The sequence below is a fragment of the Halictus rubicundus genome, chromosome 3, assembly GCF_050948215.1.
Source record: "Halictus rubicundus isolate RS-2024b chromosome 3, iyHalRubi1_principal, whole genome shotgun sequence".
Taxonomy (NCBI): domain Eukaryota; kingdom Metazoa; phylum Arthropoda; class Insecta; order Hymenoptera; family Halictidae; genus Halictus; species Halictus rubicundus.
This window is the reverse complement of record NC_135151.1, coordinates 14,867,329-14,889,296: the sequence shown is the minus strand read 5'-3', so window position 1 is coordinate 14,889,296 and position 21,968 is coordinate 14,867,329. Positions and strand designations below refer to the sequence as shown.

The window sequence follows — 21,968 nt, the reverse complement described above, 5'->3', positions numbered from 1 at the left end:
TGAAAAAATCCTACGTGTACTTTAAATAGCAATAAGTATGCCTGCGAAATCCCAAGGCAGAAGATTCAATAATTCCCAAAATTTCGTGCAAAAACGGCCTCGAAAACCAGAGTACCTCTACCATAGTTCCCAGAAAATTAAATAGCGATTTGCGAATACTAATTTCAACAGACATGCAGCTTAAGCGTTCATTCGCTGGACAGGTCACCCTATACCGTCTCTTACGCCAGATAACGGTCTTCTTATCCTGTGTGTTAGCACGTGAGACCTCTGTTTTGCGAATAAAGAGGGTATAGCGCAATAATACGCTCGAGGGGAATGTTCTGGAATAATTTTATGAACCCTTACCGTCATTGTTCCAGAGCCAAAACAGTCGAGCCCGCTTTGGTCTCCGGCCAAACGGCCGAGCCGCTAAGACAAAGTAGATCCTCCCATTCTGATTAAAGAACGTTTTCCTTCCAGAGCCGAACACCGAGTACAAAATATGGGTAAAGGCGTACACATGGAAGAACGAGGGCGAGCCTTCGGATCACATAATTCGGCAGACGGACGTCGCTGGACCGGGAGCACCGTTGATTTTGAACGTGAGCTGTCAGACCCACGACTCCGTCTACATCCAATGGGCCAGGCCAAGCATCTTTTGGGGCCCGATCGATTACTATTTCATCAAGTACCGGATCGAGAACGACAACCGCTACGAGGAGATCGAAGTCTTCACCGAGAAGGACCAAATTGAGACCGCTGTACGTTGACATTGCTCGCTTTCGCACTTTCACCCCCAACGACTCTCACTTGGAATCTATTACGGGGTTGCATTGATTCGCGCCGTTTTCTTTATTTAAACTACTTACCATTTTTGTAATATGTTATGACTGGAAGAAAAAATCGGTCGTCGAGAACAGAATACCTAAACTTTGCCGTCAGTATGACCGGCTCGGGATTTTTCCACTGTATTGGGTTGTCCGGAAAACTGAAACACAGTACATTTAAATTTCAATATACATTTATTGAATTATTATAAGTGCCATTTCGTTCCACAATCATTCTCTATCTTTCACGCAACTTGCGTTTTTTGGCGTAAAACTTTTTAACATGATTTTTTATGTCGACCAAAGAGTTAAAGTTTTTGTCATTATGGGAATTTTGTATTGACCTAAAGAGATGAAAATCTGAAGGTTTAATGTCTAGTTGATAGGGTGAATGGGGTAGCACATCCCAACCAAGATCCAACAGCTTTTGAAAGAAAAAAATATCAAATACCTATAATGCAGTCTGTTTCCTTCCATATTGAAGAACGTATAAAACTAACAAAACTTAATGTATCCTAATCAAACTTTTTTCTAAAAATGCCTGAGACATCACCTTTTGGACTATGTACACATACCATTTGTTTTCAATCATTCTGACATATTCAGACCTATCCTAATGCCACCTACAGAAAAACGGCAGGAATCTTCCGGACAACCCAATATTTTCCGCGCACCTTCATTTTAGAAGATTTCTGAGTTCGCGAATGGAATCGGCAACGAGGTTCGCTGGACCGGAAATCGATCTCGAAACGTTTAGTTTTCTGGACCGGTCGAGCCTCTTCCACCGTAGGCGTAGATTCCTCCTCTCTAATTGTGTATCGAGTTACCAGCTTTCATATTGTGGAAAATCGTTGCGATGGAATCGCCGATGACGTTACGTTATCTGCCGATGACTAATTCTAAGAGCCGGCTCCAGGCGTGCCAGAAGTGTTTGGAATTGGAAATTATCTTCTCCCAAGCCTCTAAATACGCAGAAAACAGAGATGAAAAGAGTTATGGAAATGTTCAATAGGATTCTAGTTGAAACCTGGACCGTGGAACCCATAATTCTTTTAACAACATGTTTGTGACATTTTTCTAATTAACATGAGACCAAACACGACACATTTTGGACGATATTTACTGGTTTAATTCACGACATAGTACAACCTCGATTATCCGAATCGATCGATATTATCAATCTAAAGTGATACATACACATATCCATACAACACGATAAGCTGTGCGAAACAGTAAATATTTTGCTTGCGTGTTGGGTATCATTTTAATCAGGAAAGTGTCACGAATGTACTCGTGAAAGTTTCATAAAAAGATCATTAGAAACAAAAAGATTTCATCGTGGGAATAGTATCGTTTAAGCCATACGTCGGTGTCGATAATTTGTTTGCTTGCTATCTTTATCTGCGTTCGATGCTAGAGGCAAGAGATCAAGGAAAATAGTGTTCGTACGCGATATAATCGACGTTTCGGTCCTGAATTTTTCACACGAAACGAGATATCATTGTGCGTTGGCTGAGTTAAGCTCTATGGTTTCAGTTTTAATTGCGTGGGCAGGAATTTCGTTGTTGGGACGAGAGCCAATATTTACGTTGAGAAATGTTGTTTGTTCGCAGACGATCATACCGAACCTGACGATGAACACAGTTTACGAGATCGTGGTACGCGGAGGCACACGCAGCGCCATCAACAACCAGCTAATCATACACGGAGAAGGTTCCATCCCACGGAAGGTGCGCGCGACACGCGATTGCGACAAAGTTCCACCATTGTTGCCCCATAGCACCAGAAGGTTCAGCAGCGGAGTGATTGCCGGAATGATTTGCGCCTGTCTCGCGGTGATGCTGATGATTACATCGTTCGTCTTGTGGAAGTGAGGATCAACTTTCTCTCTTTCTCTCTCTCTCTCTCTCTCTCTCTCTCTCTCTCTCTCTCTCTCCCCTCTCTGTCTTCCAGTTTTTACTCCCTGTGTGTCCCCGAGACTGATCCTTGACTATGCGGCTCAACAATTTTTTTTCAAAATTTTTCTCGTCACATCCCCCTAAATTGTGGCACTTGGCGAGAGAAGGATTTGTGCCGAAAGAAGGACTACAGGACCTGAATTAAAAATATATTTACTTCGTGAGGAATTCTTCTCAAATAATGAGGAAATTAAAGGCATTAGTGATTTCTGCATATAGATTATTTTATATGTTGAAGCTTGGTCTAATACTCCAATTTCTGCCCTAGCTCTGTATCAGAATTTAAAATTTTTAAAAAATCTTTCGGATTATAAAGAAGTCGATGAAATTATAAGCAGAACTGAATTCAGTCAATTTCATGGGCATTTATATATTAAATGTGCAGCTTTGTCTTTCTGTGATGAACTTACAACGTATAAAAAGCGTATGCTAAATAAATTTAAAAAATGTAGAACTAGAAGAAATTTTTGCAAATTGCAAATTGCAAAATGAAATTATTTTCAATAGATATAATATTAAAATATAAATGTCTTAGAGAATGATCCATCCCTGTAGGAAACTGATGATTCAAAGGACCGTTGTCCTATTACTTCCAAAATTGGCAGACATCATTTTCACATCAAGTGTCAGAATTTAGTCAGAATCAACGACCACCCTAATGCATTCAGTGTTCCGTTCGAAATTCCACCAACCAGACCTGTATCGATGCAACTGCTGAAAAGTACATGATAACGATCGACACCGAAAGATTGCACGTTGCCATTGGCGTTTCGTTATCGCGAAAGGAGAATTATCGCGACCCGTGTCGCAGTTTTTCATTCGTTTATCTGACCCTTCTCACTTGGAGCTGTATCTTAATACTCGCGTCAGTCTACGTTGCATCATACTCGATGATGCATCGGGTAGGACGATGGATCGGGTGGTTAAAAAGGCTAGGAATGTGCTGTCATCGATAAGGTAATTGTCTAGCAATCTATTTTTCGTCAATGAATTCTTCGTAGCTTCGATGCTAACCAGATTCGCCGCTCATAACTTTCTATGCTCCGTATCACTCTCGCAAAAGCTTATAGATAATGATTCAACTGCAACTACTGCAATTACCGCACGGGCGACCATTTCTGCCTAAACGGAAGGCTGAAGAAGCATCTTACGTTCCGTATTCTCAGAATTTTGTAAAATGGTCTGAAAATCCGTATTTCGTGGCGAAAAGTCAATTTTTGTAAAGAGTAATATTTTGGAAAATTTGTTTTCTGTAACGTTAAAACCCTTCGGAGCACCGAAAACGAAAATATTATTCGTTTTACATAATTCTGTGATGAGACGCAGCATTCCAAGTACAAAATTTGAAAATGCACAAATCAAACGCGGAGGGCAAACACATGTTTCGGAGTTTTTTTTTTTGATCGATTCCTCTTTCCTCCGTGGACACTGCTCGGCCCGTTTCTCTCTTTCTGATTCGCCGGTTAACCGCTTATCAGTTGCGATAACAACCAGCGCCAGCGCCGAAGTAAGGCTTCGTGGTCGAGCAGAGACAGTATTTTGCCAAGCAGATCTCGAGCAGCACTTGTCGTACGCGGTTCGCGAGCGCGAAGTACGTTTTGCCGGTGGCGATATCGGATTTTCCCATTGATCGAGTCGTCGAAGATGCTGAGGACCGAAAAGCGGACCACAATAGAGAACCTCTTCGTCTCGCAAACATCCGAGTCACTCGATTTCCTGTTGGTCTGATCGTGCTAGCATTTCTCGTTTCGTTCCTCGGCAACGAACGTTGAAGCACATTTAAGATGGACAACGGCAGTCGCGCGACGACGATCATGAAGAAGTACCTCGAGTTGTGAGTTGAAGAAAGTCCGGGGAGTTTGTTTGTTGCTTACCGTCTGGGAAATCGTGGACGACTTTTCCTCGTGAGATGCACCTCGAGCCGGCTGGTCGGTGCACCTTAGAATTTGTTTATTACGCTGAACTTGTTTCGTGTTCGATAAAGAGACGCAACGCGACGGGACACTGATAACGCCGTATCGTTCAACCACGCGATATACTGCTCCCCCGTTGCCCCTCGGTCTTCCCGTCACTGTTTTTTTCACGTTCTCCTTATGTCTCTTTTTTTTTCGTTCGAATGCATGCTTACGGTGAAACTCATCAGGCCTTGCCTGAGGCCAATTTTCAGGAAATGTTTCCACACCGCTTACTACTTCCTCGGCTATCCGCCCCGGAGCGTGCCCATGCTTCAGGAATGGGAGAACACCGAGCAGGACGGCGAACGGACCGCGGTTGCTATACAGAAGTTCGTGCAGCACGTTGCCAAACTCCACGCGGACAGTGACATCGGGTTCAGCAAGGAGTTCGAGTTCATCGAATCGGAGACCGACGAGTTCCCGGCGAAGAACTCCCAGTACGTCGAAAACCAACCGAAGAACCGATACGTGAACATCTTTGCCTGTGAGTCTCATCCTTCATTGGTTACGAATTTTGTATATTCACTGTAGACTCTTCAGGTTCGAACGATTCCAAATATACAGTGATTCCTCTATATATGTCGCCAACACCTGGATGATAAACGTCGCGGAATCATCCCCACTACCTCTATACCCCCGAGGAATGTAAACATAATACGGCTCGGGTATGTCTTCTGGACGATACGCGACGCTGACAGGGCACGTGTTGTTGACATATATCGAGAATTCACTGTAATATGAACGATTCCTACACAGATAGCACAGACGGCATAGACAGCTAATATGATTAATACTAGGGAAATGATTAATTCAGTCGTGCGGTCGGATGTCTGTTAATACGTCAGAAATAATATGACCACACAGTTTTGTCGCATAAAATCCGCAATCTAATTGGGACAGTGAAAAAATTGAAATTTTCAGTCAGGTCTTGCTAATCGCTAGACTGCGCAATTTTACGTATTTATGACAAAACTGAGTAGGTGTAATTTCAATCGGTAAAAACATTAGAAGAATTTAAAAATACCGTTTTATTACCTTATTAAACATTTTAAGAAACGAACTAAACTTCTATCTCTCACGTTTGTTACAACACAGGTGGATAATTTTTATGTCGCATACAGAACCGCAATCTATTAATTACTATTCAGTTTTAAGGTGCGTTGTTCCGTGTTTCCGAATCGGAAACATTCCCTACAGTAAATCGATAAAAGTCTACGTTCCAGTTACAAATTGAACGATGATTTAAAACACACACACACACGCACGCACACAGTTTTTAGGAGGATTTTGATGTGTGCTTTCTATCAAAAGAAACAAAAAAAGAGTGGCAACAGCTAATAAAACAAAGGTGCGAATCGTCGAGATTTGCCACGTTTTATATTTAGCATCGTTGAAACATACTGGAAATGCAACAATATTGACGCGTAAAAGCTGCCAGCGACAGAGAGCACCGCAACGTGGAAATTGCGAAACACGGTTTTCCTGGAAAAATTTATTTCGATCTTTTACACGCACGGTTTTGACAGGTTCTCGTTACCGCTTCTGTTGTTTTTTTTTTGCCGCCGTTGCCCGCGGTCGGTGTGTATTCTACTTTAGAACGTCACGAGTCTCTTCTCCATCCTCGCGATACGTCGGCCCGTTTAATTTTATCCCGGCTGTTGTAAGCTGTCGCGGATGCCCAGCACGTTGTTATCTCTTCTCTGTATCCGCGAGTGAATCTCTCTCCAAATCGGGATTAACACGGTGGAATGATTAACCGGTCTTTTCCATTTCGTTTCGCGTCAACTGGACCGTTCGCGTTTTTCCTTCCGTTCTGCTCGCCGTCCATGCGACGCGACGCAACGCGACGCGCGTTTCACCTCCATCGGAACACAGAGACCGATGCCCTGTCACAATGCGACAATTGCAATCGTGCGTATCGGAAGTCTGCAATCGTTACAGCGTCGGCCGACCTCGCGTGGAAACGGCCTCCAATGGAGCTGAAATTGTTCCCAATCTCGCTTTCCAACTCCGCAGCGAGCCGCCTCTCGTCTGATTCGCGAGACTTCTTTGGAAATTGTCAGACTACAACAGAACTTTTCTGCTAAAAAGTAATAAACACGTATTTCATTAGCTGCGGCAATCCGAATTTAATGATGCAACCAATGCTATTTTTCGTTTACACATACGTGTTTATTATTTTCATCAGCTTTTTAAGAATCGGGGTCTGAAAATTCCTGAACATTTTTGGCATAGATGAAGATAGATTTGTGTTTAGATATGTCCCATGAATCTCGTCGGAACCATTTTCGTTTTCGCTTCAATTGTTGCGCGAACCGCGTCGAATTGTTTCACGTCTCCTGCGTTCGTGTTCGATTGACCAATGAATCGATTAAAGCATACAAAGAAGTTCTTACGTCCTGAAGCACTAGAACGTCGAAGTACACATCTATCCGCTCGTTGCTGGTGTTGAAGCACTATAGTATCCGGTGTACCGAGTGTTAACGTATTACACGACTGGAAGTTTTCTGTCTAATTGTTTCACGAAATGTGAAATCAGGTGACTTGAAGTTTGCTAAAATAGATAAAATTGGCATAATTACTTTAGAATAAAATAGATGGTGAAGCGAGCGAAGCTGTCGACGAAAATGAAAAGCTCAAAGAAATTATTAATTGCGGTAGAAAATATACAGGGTGGTTGGTAACTGTTGGTACAAGCGGAAAGGGGGTGATTCTACGCGAAAAAATTTTTTCATCCGAAGCTTCGTTTTCGAGAACATTGAGTTTGAAAATGCAGCCAATGCGCGTGTTATTCGATAGGAATTGTCTGCTGCGTCTGATCATGACCTACCAATTCTACTTCCTGCGCATACTGAAGCACGCGAACCCGACGGATCTTTAAATTCGATTTTCTCGAAAACAAAACCTCAAACAAAAAATTTTTATTCTATATTTTCGACTTCTTTTTTCGCGTAGAATCACCCCCTTTCCGCTTGTACCAACAGTTACCAACCACCCTGTATATTTACGAGTTTAGTTTAGTGCTCGGTACTTTCGGCGTTAAAATCGGTGTGCCTGGGTTCGGTGCGTTCCCTTTTCAGTAGGAGAGACGCGACAAGAAATTCCATTGCTATTTTCCAACGATAAGATACCGCGACCTGTTCCGATAAGAAGAGTTTTCGACCGCGGCTCTGAACGTGCCTCGCACGGGACCCGAGGCGGCTCGAAATTCGCGGTGCAACGTGCCTCGTCTCCTTCGCACTGTTATCGGATTAACGAACAGCTCTCCGTTCGCTTTTAATGCGAGTGACCGGCGGCACTCGACAATGAGGTCACAGATGCTCCACGGCACTGTTCGTTAATGCCTATCAGCCAGAGGAGCAGTTCGAGACGGGGCGGCGGATGCGCGATCGCTTAATCGATCGAAATCTGCGACGGATTTTCTGAATTTAATTAGCCCCTTCGCCACGGAACTGCGTTCTCCAGGCGATCCGACACTCTTGGCGATTATGAGGCAACGAGCAGCGCTCTCGTGTTGCGTTAATGGAGCCGACGCACCAGCGCAACACGAGAGCTTCGAATCTCTCTGTGAATTGATGGACGTAGAGATACAGCTACTTGTTAAGTCAACAAACTTAAGTAGCCATACGTGATTGTATTAATTTCGAAATGATGAGAATCGAGAATTTCACCAGTCATTCCCGAAGTAATTACCTTCGTTTAAACATATCGTTAGAACGTAAGATATACAGAAAGATAATTTCGAACATTCTGCTTTAGAATTGTTTTGTTTCTTTCTCTCGGGTTTAATTGTGCTCGTATCTAATAAGGAAGTGGAAGAATTCATAGGATAAGTTAGAGTTACATGCGAAAATTGAGTCGCGTTTTATCTTTTGGAAAGGAGAAGAACATCGCAAATGTAGCTATAATGACTGCAAATTTTACAGACTCGGCTTTTCGTAATTCCATTACGTGTACAATGAAGTTTTAGTCTTTTTATAATGAACTTGGTTATTTAAACACATTGCAGAAAAACGCGGAATGTTACTACCATTATAAGTTATTATGCATGAAAGATTGAACTGGACTAAAATTTGTGTATATATCTAATGCAGTGCAACGTTGCTTTGCAGACGATCATACTAGAGTGCAATTGCTATCATGCGACGGAGGTCCGCCCAAGAAAGGTCACGATTATGTGAACGCGAATTACATCGATGGCTGGCAGCGTGCACACGCTTATATCGGCACACAGGGTCCATTACCGTCAACATTCGATGGATTCTGGCGTATGGTGTGGGAGCAGAGGGTGTCGATCATCGTGATGATTACCAATCTCGTCGAACGTGGACGTGTAAGTATCTATACGCAACCTAAAATTGTTCATCAAGAACTTGAGAACTTATACACAATTATTATTAGTTTCTCTAAACATCTCTAAACAAAGAACAATTTACTATCGATAAATGCAATGAATAGAAGAGATAGAGAAAGTGTGGTCTTGTAACAAAATTGAGGAATTATATAACCTACCGTAATAAAACACGATGGTACTAATTTACTACTTCGTGCTACTTTTCGTAACGCAGATCGACTCGGTATACCTCGTGGGTCGTAAATATTATACGCCCTTTCAAAATCATAGTTTAACACCTGCGGATTATTTTATAAGACATAACAGTCTGCTGGTCTGGCTGTAATTGTTCTAAATAAAATTTATTAGCATCGCGTGTCTCAGTTTACTCGTTACATTAGCTCGACTGCTTCGTTTCGAAAAATATGTTAAAATATTCTTGTCTGGTATAAAGTCGTGGATTACAAAGAAAATCGTTTAAGAGTTAATGTAAATGACAAAGTCTTGATCTAAGCCGAACAGAGCTACCACGATCTTAGTCGCCGATCAACGTAAAGTGTAAACATGTCGTACGTAAATAGTACGTTTCCGGCCGCATGGTCCATGTTTACACGCGTTGTCCTTTTCTACGACCTATCACAGAGAACGTCACAGCACGGACCCGAGGATTGCGCTTAGATCAAGACTTTACTGTAGCAATAAGGACACAGAGTCCTCCGAGTTGAATAAATTCGCCTATTGCTGCATCCTCAGACTCGTCGAAGTGAACTGACCGTCTTTATGCGATTCGCAGAAAAAATGTGATATGTACTGGCCTAAGAAGGGATCCGAGACGTATGGTTACATTCAAGTGACTCTGCTGCGGGAGGACGTGATGGCTACCTATACCATCCGTACTCTCCAGGTCCGCCATCTGAAGGTTAGTTTCCACGTAATAGCGCATGAGACGTAGGCGAAAACATTTTTATTCAATTTTCCAAGTAGCCTATGCCACAGGTGAAGAAGAGGAAGAACGGCGTGAACATGGGTGAGCGTATCATCTGGCAGTACCATTACACCGGTTGGCCAGACCATGGTGTACCAGAGCATCCCCTTCCGGTCCTGAGCTTCATTCGGAAATCTTCCAACGCCAATCCTCCTGAAGCTGGACCGATCGTTGTCCACTGCAGGTACAATTTGTGAAATGCAAGGGGTATATTTGTTAAGTGTAACGCGCACATTGACTGAGCTTCCCTCTGTGTTCCTCAGTGCCGGAGTTGGACGCACTGGTACCTACATCGTTATAGATGCCATGCTGAAACAGGCAAAGTGCAAGAACGAAGTGAACGTGTTTGGATTCTTGAAGCACATTCGCACCCAACGAAAATTCCTGGTTCAGACCGAACAGCAGTACGTGTTCATTCATCATGCTCTACAGGAGGCTATGGAGAGTGGTGAGACCAACATCGAGACGAACAATCTGATGCAATACGTTCAGGACATGTTGAACCCGAACAACACCAACACCGATGCGTGGAACAACATGGAGGCGCAATACAAAGTACTATTATACCTTGCTTGTTTCACCGCTGAAAGATTGTGTAAGAACTCGCTGACTAAACAGTGACTCGTTACTTCCAGTTGGTCACTTCTTGGAAACCGAAGGAGGAAAATCTGGAGTCGGCTCTCAAACCATATAACTTCCATAAGAATCGCAATCAGGAAATCGTCTCTATCGAAACCGCTCGAGTTCACCTAACACCGAAACCAGGAGTCGACGGAAGCGATTACATCAACGCCACATGGATCGCTGGTAAATTTTCGTGTTTATCTTCTTTGGCCTGTGGATGTCTTCAATGACGACAGGGATTAAGTTCCACCATTTTTCCAGGTTTCCACCGCAATCGAGAATTCATTATCACTCAACATCCTTTGGAGAGCACTATTATGGAGTTCTGGCAGATCATGTGGGACTACAACGCGCAAACTGTGGTCATGTTAACCGAATGTAACGAGGTGAGTGATATGATGTTATTCAGATTTATTGGAGAACTTTCTTCAAAGTTGTATGCATCATTTACAATACATAGGATTAATTACTATTTACTATTTCAAATGCAGTTTCACTTTGAATTGAGAATTCAGGTATCATAGATTCGGATAATCGAGGCTCTACTGAATTGTAACTTAAACCAGCAAACATACACCGAATTATATCATGTTTGGTCTCGTTTTGATAAGAAAAATGTGACAAATATATTGGTAGAAGTTTCATAAAGAAATAATTCAAAACCAAAATGTTTTGTCAGTGAATAGGAAAGCATTCAGAGGGAGAAGAGGTTTCTAAATGTGACTGTTCCACTTTCAGGAATATCCCGAATTCTGGCCGACCGAAGGAAACGATCTAGAGTCTGAGACCTTCCGCGTCCGGTTCTGCGGAATTAAAGAAACCGCGGGCGGAATGATCCTCCGCGAGGTCGCAGTCCGATCTCTACAAGACGATTACGAACTGAGTGCCAAAATCGTTCAAGGACCGCGATCTCATCCCTGCTTCTGGCCGCACAACACGAATCCGCAACCTCTCGTCACTTTGATCCACGACTTGCACCGGGACTATCAAAACGGTCCTATCGTCGTGATGGATAGGTAAGGTTATTAGCTACCGAAAGCTGTTGCGCGTCTTCAAAGCAGGGATAACGTTTATTTCCTCTTATTGCAGGTATGGCGGTGTTGAGGCTGCTGTCTTCATTCTCCTTATAACTTTGAACAAGCAGCTGGAGTTCGAGAAGAGTGCTGATATCTATATGTTCGCGAAGCTGCTGTACATGAAGAGACCTGGTGTCTTCCGATCAAAGGTATGATTGAGGTTTAATTCTTGCAATAGTACGTAAGATATGGTGATTTCTTAAATGAACGATATTAAACTACAAACAGTGAACGTGCAGAGTTTCGTTTTCAAAATTTACAAATGACGTAAAATTTTTGTATAGACCAGACGCGTGCACAACTGGATCAATTTGAATGCGAGTGTAAAGTGTACTTTTTTGAAGTTATGGTCACTACAGTTTTAGTGAAGATATAGTACAAAAATCCGAATTTAAGTTTTCACCTATGTCCAAGCGATTAAGCGTGTAGAAAATAAAATAATTCGTTAGTCTTTGGGCCATTGCTCGTGAGTTACTAACCCCACAGCCACCACGGCATCATTCTAGGACTATCTTGAGACTATCCCTCGCACAGTTGGTAGGACAAGCAACCAGCATACCTAACTATCCCACCGACAGTGTACTCTTTTCAGCAAATCCTCTTCTTCCACCTATCTAACGCGTTTCGGTTTCTTAACAGGAGGATTACATGCTGCTGTACCAATGCCTGGAACACACACTGTCATCGAAGGGCCACGATGAGCCGGATCTGTACAGCATGGCGAACGGCCACGTGTCCACCATGACGGATCCTGCTGACGTGCCAACTCTGTCTATGCAGCACATGCAAATGGATTACTCACCGAAACCGACCATGATCCGCGAGTATGCAACGGTCGAAGTAAACACTATGGCCGATTATACGGTACCGATCCGAGTGGAACACTCGATGGAGCCATGTAGTAGCAGAAGCAGCGAGAGCTGCTTGTCGACGCACGCCGGCAACGAGCACGAGAAAAGCATCGTGATGACCCACCGGAATGTCAGTTATCACAATCATCCGGGAAGCGTCTCTGTGATCGTTGACGCAAATGGGTACGTCACCAACGGTAGCATGCGTGTGCCGCCAGAAGGTATGGAGACGAGCTGCAAGACGTTGCCTCAATGATGCCTGCCGATCTTCGGTTGCAGTGTCTCCTCGAGCCGGTCCGAGCCGCTGTAACCGATCGAGCTCCACACTGTCCGAAGTGTAATCCTGATTCTGTGAGTACCCGTGGTCGTCCTAGTCGTTACCGCATCTTTTCATTATCAGAGTTAAGCGAATTGTGCAAAGGCTTTCGAATAGGGGAACTCTTTTGAACCTCGGTTCTCATTGAAGGTCAATCGACGTGTTCGGTGTCGATTGACTTTCCTACGATTTGTTGCCTACAGTGCATGGAGAATGAGCAGTTTAATTTGCTTAAAAGTTATGTGGTTCGACTTAAAAAAATTTTCCATCGATTTAACTCTAAGTGACTGAACTATGAGGCGTGGGAATAACGACAAAAAGTAGAAACACTTTTTATTTAGTAACGAAAATACTTTATCTTCCAAAAAAACAGAATAAGTAAAATGTAAAAATTATAATTGGTATTGGATTAATTGATCAATGTTCCCAAAAATTCTTTTTATTCTCCTTGCAAATAAGTTTGCTTGGTGCGACAATAGAATTGCATTTTAAACAAGAAAATACGTACAGATGAGTGGAGACTATTGGAATGTAATTGTCCAATTCCCTTGTCTTACAACTAACAAAGCTAGTGCATAATAAAATTTCATTTTAGAAGCGGGTCAAATCGTACCCTAAATGCCCCCATTGAGCATTCTTGACTGAACATCATCTTCGTGTACAATTTCACCTACCGTTGCAACCCAAACTGTTTTAAGTAAACACTCGAACCTGGTACACTTTGGAAATCAGTATTTACAACACTCGAGACAGCACTTCTGGCTACCAACACGAAACACAAACACTCGATGTCGAGTGGGCGAGCGGTTACTCGTCCCAAGTGATCAAAGAATCCAAAGCTTGGTCCATCGTTCCTAGATTTAAGGGGGCTAAACAGTCAAATTACTGAAATGTATAGTTTTCCTAAAATTAATTCTGAAGAAATTAAATTAAGTGATGTATTACTTTTGTACAATGCTTTTTCCAAATATGTGAGTAGTAATAACCAATTCGTACACGGTGGCCTGTAGACACTTTTTGGAGGACGTTTGTTTCGTTTTGCATAGAAATAAAAAAAATATGACGTTTACCCAAATACTAAATATATCTTTCGACCATTGTTAAGAACTCAAGTCTTGCGACGTCAATTGCTTCTATATTTAGAAAGCACGTTTGCACTCATAATTCTTTAATTTATATTCGAACTCCAACTCCGCTACGTTTGCTTTTGCGCGGATGAAAAGAATGAGCTTATGCATTGATCGGCCTTTTTCGCTACCATGTCCATAATTTGGCAAATAGCCATATAGACCAAAAGTTCACTTCTGCACGTCAATTTATTATTTGTGAACGATGCAAATAATCTTATTAATCTTGTGTCACCTTACCACAGTGTTTCATTCGTTAGGAAAAAATGTACAAATTCAATCGTTCATCTTAATATGACATTAATTTTTATGAATTTTGTTCCCAAAAACTACCCATCATTTTAAAATGTACGCCAATAAACAGTTCCTTGATTGGTGCTAATTTTAAACGATTCTCTTTACTAATAATATTTAAAATAGCTAAATACATGTAGATTACTTATCTAAGTAAAAAAGATATTAACATTATAAAATACAATGCACACTTAACCGTCGACAACTAAACTGTCATGCGTAGAAGTGACGACGCCAAGTGAAGACACAAATATAAGCTCTTTCGAGTTTAAAAGGTATTACAAGTTTTAAATCTTCACAGTCACTCGACACAGGTGTGTCAAGGATTGAGTTTGCCAAATAAGGGGCGGTTCAGAGTTAAGATATCATCACCATCGTATCGTGACCATAACCGGACATAGTATTCATATACGTATGTTTTTATTTTTAAACGCAGGGCCCATCGGGTGGAGTTCCAGGTTGGATACGTCTTCGCACAAAACGGAAGGACGGCGACTCGATTTTAGCACTTTCCTGAAAACTGTTCGGGCACGTTCCGTGTAAATATCCTAATCATTCGCGTCAGTAGGTGCACGCGTACGCTCGCGGGAACACACGAGGAAAGAAGAGGGTGCGCGTGCACGCACCATAGGGTAAAAATACCGTAAAAATACCGGTGGCAATGGGTGGAGAGGGGCGAGTTTTTCCGGTAGCGCGCTGGGTGCCAAAAAAGAAAAAAGAAACCACTTTTCGTCGAGAACACGCCCGCCGGTCGCCCCCCGCCGCCGCGCCGCCGTCGATCATTGTTTCATCGTGTAAGTGTACACTGCTCGTATCTGTATATACACACGCGGCCATACACATACAAATATAAACAACGCGCACGGCCATAAATGCGTATAGATGTGTACGTTTATATAAGTTGGATCATTCGACCACTTTACCAAAGAATCGCTTGTATTCGCTCTCGTTTCGTTTTAAGTCTTTCTCCATGGTTTTCTCTACTAGCCGAGGATCGATCGATCGATCGAAACACACTTCCGAGTATCTGCGATCTGTGCACAGGATATCGAATACACCGAATACAACCTTGCCGCGTTGATTCGAGGAAGACTATCGGATGAAGAAAGTAGTCAGCTAGTCCGGCGCCCTTTTGTGTCTCTTTCTCGATTTCCACCGCTTCGAAACATGCGATGTCACAAGGAATTGAGGATCCAAACGGTCGAATTGAGCGGCCAGCTAGCTCGGCTCGCACGACTTTTGACCAGCCGATCCGGCCTCCTGATCAAACGAACATCAACGAATCTCGATCGCCAGAGATCGGCCGCGAACGAAGTCGTGCGCGAACGTAAATGCTTAACGAGTCAAACGTAATCGAATAAATGGCTATCTAAACGAATCGCAAAGCTCGATCGCTATGACTTACAAACTCTGTGAAGGAATCTAATAATCGATCTAGGTGTAAACGTATACGTATAATAATCCGCGTATGGTTGTCCTATGAATCCGAGAGTGAATGCGAGCGCGAGAGGACGAGGCGAAAGTGCGAGCGTGACTGATCTCCCTCCATTTAATAAATTAATAACCGACTAATTCGTACGAAGAGAAACTAAAGGAATCCACTGAGCACCGGTCGGACGTAACTTCTAGATTTCTCCGCGACCCGATTCGATCATCGAGACGCGCGCGATCAACGCGGAGGAAAACCTACAGCGACGACAATCTTAAGCGTTCGATAATTAACGATTCTCCGACCGTCTCAGTAGTCGTGTCCGGTGATACTCGCGGGCCGGTAACGATTTTTTCTTTCCCCCCGATCATGCGACCCGCTCGTGTGCTCATTGTGATAACGCGGATCCTTCTAGCCACGAGTTCTTTTGCCGCGCAATCATTTTCTATCGACACTACCGAAGACTGTTATCGATCTAGGATTCTTACGATATACACGTACCATAAGTTAACGAACCACGTGATAACGGAAACGAAAACTGCCTGCGATTGATACCCCTTTTTCCGACACTCCCGTTTTTTACAAAGTATTTCGACGAAGCAGATCGAACTCGACCGTGGGGACGGTGGCGTGTCACACAATTCTATTGGCAATTATCGTCGACAGGAACCAGGAAAATCTAAGAAAATTTACAAAAAAAGAAACGAAGAAAAAAGTGAAAAAATAATATGTGTGTGCATGTATGTGTCCGTGTTAATAAGACGCGTGTAACAAGGCGATCTTTAACCCGTCGTCAGTTTTAACTCGGTATTCAATTAACGGTAACGTAATCGCGCGTCCTTCTCCGGTTTGATCGACGCGAGGTTTGAAGGGACGAAGCAACGGATCGATCTCTCGATACCATGCTTCCGCAACGGGCACCAAACGTCGGTCTACTTTCGCAAGAGCCCAGCGAAACCACCCGAGAAGGACTCGCCTAACGCTTAAGAAATAGGTATAGTCCGCGTGTCTGAAAGATAGGAGGCGAATACTTGGGCGAGATCATCGATCCCGTCGACTGTATCACTTGCTACCTTTCGAGACCCGTCGGCGAAGCTAAGAAACATAACGACGGCCGAAGAAAGGAGAAAGAGGTCATAGAAGGCTGCGCTGGTGGAAAGAGAATGAGAATTTAGAAAAAGATCGAAACACCTATCTACAGCTACGGTATAGCTTCGATATAGTTTCCGCGATCGCTAGAATCAAACCGCAAGGCGCGTTAAATAGACCGTTCGGACAAAATTGCGTTCGGAGTGTTTTCGGAGATATGAAAACAAAAATTGTCTGAATGCTGTGCGTCTCTCGACGATAGGCAAACCGCAGCTATGATTGATCGATCGAACCCGGCTGATTCGCACATTCGACCAAACCTTTCTAGTTTCTTTGTAATACAGTCGATTCATCCGAGAATGAATCCACTAACGAAGCGAACCGCTTGGGGCCGTTTGCAAAAGGCTCTCGGCGAATCAGAGAAACCGAGCCGACGTCCGGCGTCGGGCGAAGCGTAGATCGGAATCGGTGCACGCGATCGAGCCGTCCTTGTCGATCATTTCGTCGTTCTACTCATTGTTCGCTCTCACTTTGCGAACGTCGTTGCGAAGAAAACAAAGAAAAAAGAAGAAACAAAGAAACATGCAAGGACGGGGGTAACAGCTGGCACGCGACGATCGCATTTTCGATCGCGGACGCCTTAACTAGTTGCCGATGACGCTGCGAGAACTCGTGCCGGACAGAATCGAGACGATGCTGTATGTCCTCGCTGGAGGACCAGTCATCGCGAAAGTAGATAATTCCTCTGGACCGATTTTAATCCAGCGAATCCCTCCCTGCAAGGCATGACAGAGTCGATGATGGTGTTCTGTAATACATACGATAATATTGTGCGTGTACTGTCGGTTTCGATGTAATTAGGAGTAATTAGACGCGAGTCGGCGATCAGAGTATACCGGCCGTTCGCGACGGTCGTCTCGCGCCAACACACGTTCACTATACACAACTACAAACACCTGCATACCTACATACATACATATATAGGTACACACATATTTGCATACAAACGTACATGAACAACTTAAACAGCAGACACACAAATAATAGAAACATCAGCACACAGAAGTAACACAAACACGGCATACATACACACGTAAATAACACAAGCAGCAGCACACAGACAAGTCACGCAAACACCGGCATACAAACGCACGTGAATAACGCAAACATCAATATACAAATACACATCCGGTATACCACATGCACACATACATAGACACGCAGATAAAGACCGCAGATTTATAGAAAAATCGACGACGATGAGCGTCTAGATTCTGGTAGAAATGTAGTTTGATTGGCGAACGAACTGACTGTTGTTAATGCTTAAGGCGATCACGTGGCAAAGGAGAAACGATCACGCGAGAGAATGCATCGTATACATAAAGAGAGCCGCAAAGAGTATATAAATATAAAGAAAAATATATATATATAAAAGTATATATATATGAATGAATATAAAGAAAAAATTGATTACAGATATAAATATATTATATTCAGATATTTATGATCTGAGACGGTCGAGGCGATGTTGAAACCGTGAGAAGAGGAAGAGATGTGTTAACCGCGTTTTTCGTGACCGGCGTGCGTTTTGCAAACCGCTCACCGCACAGTGGGCGGCCACCCCGTGGATAGACACCGTGTGATAGTTTGACGGTGGTCCTTCGGATGATCACTGTCATTCCAGTCCCTCCTAATTGCGTCGTTCGAGGACTCGCTGATTTAACGAAGCGAGACGCGCAATGAGAACCCGGGGAGAGGAATCGCGACGCTCCTCCCCCGGGTTGCCAACGCAACGGCAACGTTGCGCAACGAACGCGAATCTGTACTGTATTTTACAAATAAGGAACAAACACCGTAAACTCTGAATGTACCTATACGGATCTAAAAATGGAAAAGCGAAAAAAATACCTATTCACGATGAGATGGGTGTGCGACGAGAGAGGGCGTACGCGAACACCGAACGAGTCCCGCGGCACGAATTTGCACCCGGGAATCGGTCGGCCCATCGTTTATATATATATATATACATAATATAAATACTATACATAATTAAACACGAGAGGATAACGATAGGTGTGTATAGAATGATAATTTAGAGTCTAGTCAACATAACACAATCGTAACCGAGGACGCACACGTTTCTCGTTTCGTTCTCCATGTAAGTACGTTTACTTTGCCCTTTCTTTTCCGTTACGTTCGCGGACGGGGTCAACGACCGCGTACCCCGTCGAAAACTGTTCGCCATCTCGTTGTTTCCCTGTGCTCGAGGCGTTCGGGTTTTCCTGGAGGTGTGCCGGAATCCGAAAATTTCGAGAATTTTCCTTTGGATCGTATCGGAGTTTTGAAAGTACCTGGCGATTCGTTGCATCCGGCAAGATGCAACGCTCGAGCGGTCAAGTCATAGTGTTTTCGTGTTCCGCGCGTTGTTCGATTGCGAAGGGTGAACTAGAATGCAAAGCGTAAATATTGGAAATGGTGTCGGCTCTTATTCTTCCACTGATTTTTCTACGCAGGATGTCTAACTCGAACACGTTAAGCATCTCTGTGATTTCTAAGGATATAGAAAATATCAGAGGGAGAATATGATTCAGTTTCGAAGGCCAAGTAATTGCAATGAGCGAACAATTTTTCTCAGGGTTTCAGAGTTCGATAGATACTTATTCTAAAGACACAATCAAAATGCTATCCCTCGTTTTGGAGTTTTCGGACTCGATATCACTTTTATATTGACGTCGTTGGACTGCGAATTTCAAGCATTTTTCACAAAAATTGATGATTCAAACGCGAAACTGTAGGGACGTTAGAAGAATGTAACACATTCAGCTTATCTTCTTCGTACAAATGTTTTATCGAATGCAACGAATTCCTATTATGAAATATCGCAACGTTTTGTCAGAAGAACATTACGCTGTGGAGTATGAATTTTAAACAAGGAAATGTATCAAATTGATTTGACTATCTTTAAGTATACTGAGAGATTATGGACGACACATTGTCAAGAATAATGTTACATTATTTTTTATTCTTTTCGATTGACTAACACAATTGAGAGAAAAATACATTCTCAGCTAGCTTCTATTTCCTACGATCGACTTAGAAAATTTTTATTTTTGATAAAAATCTGTAGCCTAGTCATCGTATCGATCTCGATTAGACTGTTACGCCACGACGATGGAATTGTACGCTCTTAATTGGAAAGACCTCGAGGACTTTGACAATTTTGAGCGTATAATTTCAGAATCCTAATAGATTCGAGACGTCAGGCACTTTCGAGATGCTGATTGAACCGCGATCCAAGCTTCGCTCTCTCGAAATTTCGCGATCTCGCACAACCCTAGTTTTTGCGCACGCTGATACGAATGGACGCATGGCTGCGTCTACGGTTGTTTGTCGTCTGCACGGAGATGAAAGTGTGTTCCGTGCTTCTATCGCTGATGACGGTTGCTAAGTAAAATCGGCGGTGATAACACTACGTCACGGAGAGAGAGAGAGAGAGAGAGAGAGAGAGCGATTCGTCGTGCGACAACGAAAAGTAATTGGATGCTTTCGTTTTTTTATTTATAAACTCTATTGTTTCTCTTTAAATTTATGACGATTGTTTGTCGCGTGCGAGGATAGTTTGAACAGAAGAAGGACGCGGGAGTTTTTTAAAGATTGAGGGACCGCGCTAACATTCCAATTGCTTCTGACTAAACAAAAAAAGACTTTTGTACGATTGTATGATACGAATAACCTAATCGCTTTGTTTATGTTAAGACTCTTTTTACGACGTGATTAAACTTTTTATTTATTCCCGCACGAGGAGTGAATTTCCGTTCCTCATTTTGTCTTTCGAACTGATTTCGAGGATTCGAGTTGCGTTGCAATGATTAGCCTGATCTTGCGAATAGAATAGTCGAACGACGCGACCGCGGACGAAGGCAGTTGCGACGGAAGTATAGTGAGCGATACGATGAACGAACGGACTGCAGACGCGGCCATCCTGAGTTTCGCTGGCGAATAAAATGCTCGATGTTGTAAGCGACCGTGTATCGTGCGTATCGAAGGCCTAGACGAAGAACTGGCGTGTCATCGGGATCATCGAATACGTGTGCTTGCGACCGATCGATTCGCAATTCCAAAAGTCTTTCAATTCCGGTCGACGAGAAAGGAACGAAAAACCAAAAATCGCAGAGAAAAAGGGAGCCGGAACAGAAAATGTAACCATCGAACGCTCGCTCGTACAGCCGACCAAAAAGGAAGACATTAGAGAAATTAGCGGGACGGAAAAATATCATTGGGAATTCGGTTAGAACGTTTAGCGCAAATAGCATAAATTTCGGGGTCGAACGGTAATTATAGTAATCGTTGAACCGCACGCGGGGAATTTGCCGTACCACGCCACCCTAAAACTGAGATTTCTTAAACGCGTCACGCCGCGTTTAAGAAATTCCAGCTTTGGACTGCAAAAAGAGGACAAAAGGAAGCAAACGAATAGTAAACAGAATTAAATGATTATAATGGAGAAATTACGATTCAAGAGTAAATAGAAAGATGAACGCGACGAAACGATGTTTTTTACGATTATAAATATATATAAATATATAAAGATATAAATATATACACGTACATATTATGAATATATTTCGTTCACGTGGTCGTGTTCGAGTTTCCTTTCCGAGGTGTGATCGGTTTTATTCCGTGTTTTGCGTCGAGCCGAACCGGGCGCAACATACAAATGCAAGTATTCGCACAGGCCTACGATAAGAGAAGTGTTTATATACGTATCCATGATGTTTCATGTGTGTATGACTAATTAACGTGTTAATTGTCATTTTGAGCTAATTGAATTCAGCCGACCGTGTAGCGTTCTAGAGGACGGCGTGTCTCGACGAGACACAACCGGAAAGAAGCTTCGACGCCCCCTCTCCGATCGGCGGAACAACTCTCCTTGACGCGTTTCGCCTCTGCAATTGGCCTAATCGACGGACCCCCGCGGCGTCTCTGGACCTATGTTCCATCAAACCGTCACAACTTTCAACGATACTACTACTGGCGACATCGTAATGGAACTGCATCGCGTTGCACGGGAACCACGGACGGTGAATGCGACGCTGCGTGGATAACTGTCTCGGTTAGAGAC

General features: G+C 43.2%; 1 protein-coding gene across 5 annotated transcripts in view; it reads left to right on the top strand.

Annotated features, from left to right (window-relative positions):
- The window catches only part of LOC143352752 (putative receptor-type tyrosine-protein phosphatase mosPTP-1), a 432,250-nt gene extending 411,606 nt beyond the window's left edge, over positions 1–20,644 (top strand). For 2 of the 5 annotated variants that reach the window (XM_076785534.1, XM_076785530.1), the window contains 13 exons: positions 463–743; positions 2,423–2,679; positions 4,911–5,206; positions 8,835–9,055; positions 9,849–9,974; positions 10,052–10,224; positions 10,304–10,595; positions 10,676–10,847; positions 10,926–11,050; positions 11,403–11,680; positions 11,754–11,889; positions 12,380–12,942; positions 14,765–20,644. In XM_076785534.1, the coding sequence (XP_076641649.1) occupies positions 463–743; positions 2,423–2,679; positions 4,911–5,206; positions 8,835–9,055; positions 9,849–9,974; positions 10,052–10,224; positions 10,304–10,595; positions 10,676–10,847; positions 10,926–11,050; positions 11,403–11,680; positions 11,754–11,889; positions 12,380–12,847 (2,825 nt within the window). In that variant the 3' untranslated portion in view covers positions 12,848–12,942; positions 14,765–20,644. Of the gene's footprint in view, positions 1–462; positions 744–2,422; positions 2,680–4,910; positions 5,207–8,834; positions 9,056–9,848; positions 9,975–10,039; positions 10,225–10,303; positions 10,596–10,675; positions 10,848–10,925; positions 11,051–11,402; positions 11,681–11,753; positions 11,890–12,379; positions 12,943–14,764 lie in introns of all 5 variants that reach the window. The other 3 variants (XM_076785533.1, XM_076785531.1, XM_076785529.1) reach the window with 3 other exon arrangements.
- Positions 20,645–21,968: the final 1,324 nt, after the last annotated feature.